The 7,441-nt window shown below is 38.6% G+C and overlaps 1 protein-coding gene across 1 annotated transcript in view; it reads right to left on the bottom strand.

Annotated features, from left to right (window-relative positions):
• Epsti1 (epithelial stromal interaction 1) overlaps positions 1-7,441 on the bottom strand; it is a 98,869-nt gene that overhangs the window by 70,902 nt on the left and 20,526 nt on the right. The window contains exons 3-5 of the mRNA XM_010637081.2: positions 5,828-5,911; positions 1,889-1,962; positions 1,044-1,127 (exon numbers count right to left, since the gene is read on the bottom strand). Coding sequence (XP_010635383.1) covers positions 1,044-1,127; positions 1,889-1,962; positions 5,828-5,911 — 242 coding nt within the window. The remainder of the gene's footprint in view (positions 1-1,043; positions 1,128-1,888; positions 1,963-5,827; positions 5,912-7,441) is intronic.

The following is a 7,441-nucleotide window of genomic DNA, read 5'->3' as shown; positions in this document are numbered from 1 at the left end:
TCTTTTTTTTTTTTTTTTTTTTTGGATACCTTTAGCCTTTTCTTATTTTTCTTAAGTCTAGTCTTATCTCTACTCCCAGAGACTACATCTCCAGAGCAACAGGATGCTGCTGGACTTGAAAGAAAGGTAGGTCAGGGCTTTGTGGAGATGGCAGTAGGAAGAAGGGGTGGGGCCACACAACACTATAGAGGAGGCTAAGGCGGGGAGGTGGGGAGGTGGGAAGAAGGGTAGACATGATCACCACAAATGCATGTGTGGAAATGTCACAGTGAAACCCATTAATTTGTGCAATGAATGTGCACCCATAGTTGTAATTTTAAATAAATAATTTTAAATAAAATCTCTAGCAGATGAGTATTCCTGAGAAATTTTTCTCAAGCCCTAGAAATTACATCAAAAGTAATATTGAAATACAGAGTGCTATGTTTTTCTTTTTTGTGGTATTGGGGATTGAACCCACAGCCTTTACACTGAGTTACATCCCAATCCATTTTTATTTTGAAACAGTCTTCCTAAGTCTCTTAGTCTGGGCTCAAACTTGTGATGATTCTCCTGCCTCAGCCTCCCAGAATGCTGGGATTACATGTACCCCCATACCCATATAACTTGCTTTTTCTTTTATCTGTAAGAGAGGCATTTTTAACTATATCACATTTACTTGAAAAAATCCAATATTTGGATATAATTATGACAGTGTATCACTGATTGACATCATTACTAATTCTTTTGCCTTCTGACCAAATAGGTACACATTTTGTTTTTTGATCACTCACCCAAGAGGTGACCATGTGTGGTTGTGACTACGAATGGAATCTCTAAGACCAGGCTACCTGGAAATGAATCCTAGTTACTCTAATCACTTGCTGTGGGTCTTTGGGTGAGTTACCGTCCCTCTCTGTGTTACTTATTTGAAAAATTGGATAATATCTTCCCCATTCAATTACTGTGGGGACTAAATGAGTTAATCTATAGACAATGGCTAGAAGTCACCTGGCATATGGCCCTCCATAAATGTGAGCCAGTCATCCTCTCTGCCTTCTTACCTTCTCTCTCTGAATTGCTTTCATTTTTTGGAGCTCAGCTTCTTCAGCTTCCTTCTTGAGTCTTATAGATTCTTCTCTTTTCAACTAAATTGTATTGAGAGTATAGAGGACAAAATACAGTTACCATTTTTGTCTGAAATTCTGGAACACAAAATTATGATGAAAGGCAAATTATAGTATTGTTTGTGCTGTCCCTCACCAAGATTATAGGTTGTTCCATCAAGCTACTCAGATCACAGAGAATGGCCAGGCTACATCTCCAGCCTATTAAATTTCCCTGCTTCTTTCTTCCCGTGTCCAGGTGTGAGTCCGTCTCCCTCCATGTGGGTGCAGGTGTGTCTCAATCCCTCTCTCTCCCTATCTATGGGGGGGGTAATGTGTGACTATGCATGTGCATGCCTGTGTGTGAGGGGGAAAGGGCGATAATGTTTCCTGATTATAAAATTCATGGTGTTCATTATAAAAATCACCAGATATTTTAAATTTTCTTTGTATTTTTTCATGACTAGCGAGAGGTAAGCAAAATCATACTCTGGGAACCAAAATATTCAGAACAGAGTACACTGAAACTACATTAAACCACTGTTAACTTAAACCATGGAGGGGTGAAGAGGTAAAATCCCTTAGTTGTAGGTGGTGCTAATATATAACTTGAATGAGGATTTAACTTATTTCACTCTTCACTTCTCAGCTCCTGGCTTCTTCAATTTTGAGAGGTGCTTCATTTGAAGTTGGTTTAAAGATCTTAGGCTTTTGGTAAAGTTACTATGTTATTTCATAGTTACTTATAAGTGCTGGTACTCAAAATCCTTGTCAAAATTAAACTAAAAGAGATGGATTCTGACCTTTTGCTGGTATTTAGATTGTATCAGTTGGAGTTGTTGCCTCTGCCTGACTTCAAACTCTGACTGGCTTCCACCTAATGAAAAACAAAAAAAGCCATGAGGGTAAAACATGAATATTAAGCTAAAATGTCAGCCATCAAGGACTAATTAATACATGATAAATCTATAGCATGAGTTTAACATTTTATACACCTGGAAAAAAGAACATAACCAATTATCTTTAATAAGACCTTAAAAATGGTAATTGCTTAAAAGAGAAACAGAACTTGACAAAAAGATGAGGCCATATATTTTTTAAAAAGGATACTACAAAGGTTTCTAATTAGTAGGATTAAAGTTTATAGTTAGATTGAAATCATAACTGAAGAACCATGCTAAAGGGGGGAAAAAAGTACCGCCTGTCTTAGAATTCTAGAAGATTCTTCCGGCTTTAGAATGGCAATTCCTTAACCAAGAAAAATAATCAATGATGCCTCAATTGCTTTTCTTCCTCAATTTCTATTGCCCTATATTCAAATAACAACACTCAGGAAGCTATCATTAAGTCTTATTTCTAGAGAAATATGTAGTCTTTATAACACAGCATATAGAGTACAATAGGAGTATTCTACCTACTAATTATCCATCCATAAAATGTATTGTTCTCTAGGTATCCAAGGAAAACATGGAGATAAGAGTATTTTCTTATCCTCTCTTAAACCAAAATGTAATCTGGGGGCATAAATCATCATAAATTAACAATCATCCAAGAATTGTTTCAGGCTGAAGATGTAGCTTAAGAGTAGATCATTTGTCTAGTTATATTCAAGGTCCTAGGTTCAGTCCCCCCATCACACAACCACACACACAGGCGCGCGTGCACACAGACACACACACACATACATAATTTAGCAATTTCTTAGTGTTTCTGCAAGGTTGGTGTTTATATTAGAAAGGTTCCTTTGAAATAATTCTCTGGTGCTTTGGTCAGTAAAAGTGTCCGATTCACTGTCACAGAGTATATATTAAAACAATTTGTATTTGCTGTAGCTTTTTAAAATTGACTAATAAAGACACACAATAGAGGCTCTTCTTCCAAGTTTCAAAAGATGCTCAAGGCTCACATACAGCCTATCAATCATTCTTAAGGAGGGCAGAAGAGAAACAGCAGGAAATATTCAAGTTTTTATCTATTGTTCTAAGTACATTCAGTATTGCCTACAACTCTTCCGTTATTTTAAAACATAGAGAAGTAGGGAGGAGTTGAGAATGAAAAGTAATGGAGAAGTCAGAAGTCTAAGTATTTGTTTTGTTTAAAATTCATCATTTTAAAACATTGCTCCAAATTTCAAGTGAGGTGCCTGCACCCCCAAGACCAATCTGCAAGTAAACAACTGAAAACTGGTTTGGAGAATCTTCACTAGCAACTACCTTCAACCTGTAAAAAGGGCTAAATAGTTAAAAGACAGGTAGAAATCTGAGGAAATATGTCTTTCTGAGTTCTATCTCCTCTGTGTGTGAGAAAGGAAAAAAACAATCTCCACTTAAAGCTGAGCAAGAGAGCTTTAACAAAGATCACGTGGAGACCTTACCCTGAATCCCTAAGTGTATGAGAAATGAATAGAAAAATCAGAGCATAAAGGCAGTAAAGAAAGCTGTTGTCGGCTGGCTGCTTAGATAGGTTCTCAAAAAGAGGTGATTGCATTGAAAATAGCCTGTGTTCCCAGAGTCTGTGGTAAGAAAAGATGTGTCAGTGTTGCCTAAGTGGACTTATGAGAGAGAATGCAAATTTAAAGGTATCTTAGAGGAACTCATTGTCTTAGTTACTTTCTCATTGCTGGGATAAAATACCTGACACAAACAATTAAAAGAGAGAAGGTTTATTTTGGCTCACAGTTTCTAAAAGTTTCAGTCCATAGTTGGCTGGCTCCAAGGCAGGGCAGAGAAAAATCAGCTCATGGCAAGGCAAGTAGGAAGCAAGGTATTCTTCCAGCCCACACCCACAGTGACTCACCTTTTCTCATAAGGCTTCACCTCCTAACATTACACCCAGGTATAAATGCATCAGTGGACTAATCAAATATCACACATCCACGATCCAGTCACCTCCCAAAGCCCCACCTATAAGAACATGAGGCTTTGGGAGGATATCTAGATATAAGCCATAACACTCAGCTAGGACATCACGTGTGCAACAATACGTCCCACACAGAATCAACCAAGAGCCAACAGTAGGCCAAGCACTGCCAATCCAAGAATCCATCATTTCTATCAGGGCAATCAAGCAAGGAACAGATGGTAGTGAGGGAGGGACCCTGAAGAACTCAGAGAACCCCAGAAGGGAGAGTGAACACACCGCAGCATGTACCTAGCATTACTATCTTATCGCCTCTTCCCCCTTTGACCCTGTAGAAGTCAAGGAGTCATAATCTGGAAAAAAAAATGTCCAGCCACGTCCACCTTACTTGTTAGCTTCCTCCCTGAAACAGTCCTGCGCTGGAGTAGGGGACCTTTAGTCTCCTTTAGTAAAGCATTTTGACCAGTACTGAGGACTGAACTTCATTGAAATGAGACTGTATTATGCCTAGAATTCGCTGGATAGCTTTATTATTTGAGAAAATCCAAAAAGGTCTAATCTCTCATCATTCAAAGGACACGGGAAAAACTAATCCCACACAGCTAGTTTAAGGGGCATGATCAGGAAGGACTTTTCTAGCCAAAAGGCCGAGAAGCTATAGGACTGTTTGTTTGTTTGTTTGTTTTTGTTTTTGTTTTTTTTCAGCTTTGAGTTTATTGATACATTTTAGGGATACAGTACATTTACATTCTTTGTTGGGATCTTGTACCTCTACATGACAAGTCTTGGTTCTCATTTTTTTCCCTTGTCCCATCCCTCAAGTCTGGTTAATTCAGCACAAAAGTGACATTTGAGCTTAACTCCTTCCAAAAAAAAGTGTTCACAAAACTTTGCTTCTGTTCTTGAATTCCACATTGGGTAACAAACAAGAATGCAGCCATCTTTCCCAGAATTGTGGAGCATACCGTATTGTTTGTGAACAGAGGTACTACTGCACTGCAGTATTTTCATGATAATATTATTATTTTCACACAGCAAAGGATTTCCAAATCAGCTAACTTTTACCTATATGGGGAGGAGGGTCTCTAAGACTTTCATGACAATAAGTGGCTCTGACTGAAGACATGTTTGTATTAACTAAATCTATGGAATCTATGTCCAGCACTTTAAATTCTCAGCTGCTGCTGGTAGAGAAAAGAGAAGAAAGGAATTGAAAGAGTCCCATTAGGTGGCATCCCCTCTGAACGATCCACACATCACAGAGTTGACCCAGATAATTTATCACATTGGCAGCACCTGTGCTATTGGACCAATGCTCTCTAGAGAGTAAAATCCAGGTGACATTTGTCTTTATATGCACCATTACGTCCCCAACTCACTTTCATCTTGCTTTTGGAATTGACTCTCCTTCCATTTTCTTCATGTTAACATTTAACTGCCATGATTAATATGCTGTGATAGCTTTCCCTCTCATCCTGACAGGTGCTATGACAGGGTATATGCAAAGCCCCAGGTAGCCGTTCTTCAGAGCTGATCATGTAAGAGGCTCTAAATCAGTGATGGCGAATCTTTTAGAGCTTTCATTGACACAAACAGCCCACTATGGCATTATACTGTAGTGGCATACCACCACTGCTCTACATTATTTGACAGTTAAGCCATCATATTATTCCTACATAACTGTGCCCTCATACATTTGCCACCTGCAGAAAACAAGAGACAACAATATACTTGCACACTTAAATCTTTCCGTATTAAATGTAGTCCATCCCAAGCAGCACAACCACTGACCACCTCTAATATACAAAGACAGACACACAGGTGCCTATAGGCTTTGAGGATGGCTTTGCCTCACCCTTTCAGGCAACTGGTTTATTGCTTACCCAGCTGTCTTGGCAAATGATAAATTGGTTTGGCTCTATTCTGTTCCTTCCACTTCTCCAGGCTGGCCAGCTCTTGCTCAGCAACTGAACAGGTGAGAAATATCAAATCATCAAGTATTAGAATTTGGAAAGAAAATAGGACACTTTAAAGCATCATCAGAGGGCAATTAACTACCTGCTAGCATAAGCAGACAAGAGGTCCAGGAAAAGATATTGTACCTTCTAGCTCTAACCTTTTGGGATCACCCTGCACCTACCCAAAACACTAAATGTCTGCACAGAGCATTCAAAGTTGAAAAACAAGCTGAACTCTTAATTTTAAAAAGGGAGTATAGTTTTTTCCCCCATTTAGGCATTCTTAAAACTCTAATCAAGTTAATTCTAAAGGTTTCCTATAGAAAATGTGTGCAAAACTATGATATTCCTGTCATCAGCAATACACACAGCTAATTAATTATACAGGAAGCAGGACTCACTGCCCAGACCTTCACTCTTCACAACAACAGAGGGCATTAAGGAGATACTACTGCTGTTCCCCCGGCACATGCCCTCATCTCCAGGTTAGACCTCATTGTTCCAAAGTCCACTCACGAAATATTTTAATTATGAAGGAAGGGGGATTCTGAAATATCTCAAGACCAAGACCACACTGAGACTTAAATTCTTTGGAGTTCTGTTGGTCAACTACCTGCAATTGCCACAACCACTGCAAAGCTGTGACCATCATATTCTGAACTGACCCATTCTGCCACCAAGGTGGGTAGCAATCTGGTGGGAACCTTTTAGATGGTTGCTTTGCTGTAAAACCTTTAAGTTTATCATTAGTTACAAAATGAAATTTCCTGCCAATGATGTAGTAAGACAGAGCATAGAATTTCAGTACCAGCACTGCAGCTTGACCTGAAGAAGTCTCACAATTTCCCTTGTAAACTAAATGAACCTTAGCTCTCTCTGCAACTAAAAGATAATGCCGTAACTTTAGACAGCAGCATTTATATATACTGTACTTTATGTAAACATGTTTTACACACACTAAATATAAGGAGCACACAAAAGAGTAAAATGTGGTCCCTGTCCTTCAGGAGCTTATAATCTAGTGAAGAAAACTGAGTTACACAGACAAAAACAGCAAAGGATAAATTGACAGTTTCAAAATTATGAGAGGTCAGATGCCATGGAAAAATTCCACTGAGGAGAGATGAGACAAACCAAGAAAAGTATAAATTATTTCATGATCTATTTGGTATAACACTTTTCAGTTTTAAAAGAATTCATAGTGTCATTAAAATATCAGCTGTCAGCCAAAATGTAAAGGGATGAGACTCATCTATGGGCAATAAGTTGTTTTAATCCAACAAAAATCCAAGATTTATAATCACACCATGAGTTCTGTTACTGATATGGGGGGGTGGTCCCTGGGGATCTAATTCAGGACCTTGAGCTTGTGAGGCAGGTCGCGGCACACTGAGCTAAATCCCTGGCCCTGGAGAAATAAATTTATAAAGTGCTAACTATAGAATTTATCTTTTTTAGCTTATTACTACATTAGTGCAGTACATGTTTGCATTCCTAGTAGGAAGTTGGTACACGTACATAACACATCTTAATTGCTTT

Source organism: Fukomys damarensis, unplaced genomic scaffold, assembly GCF_012274545.1.
Source record: "Fukomys damarensis isolate Sample0158 unplaced genomic scaffold, DMR_v1.0_HiC HiC_scaffold_38, whole genome shotgun sequence".
Classification (NCBI taxonomy): Eukaryota; Metazoa; Chordata; class Mammalia; order Rodentia; family Bathyergidae; genus Fukomys; species Fukomys damarensis.
Note: the sequence above shows the minus strand (reverse complement) of the source record. Positions and strands in the feature narration are given on the sequence as shown.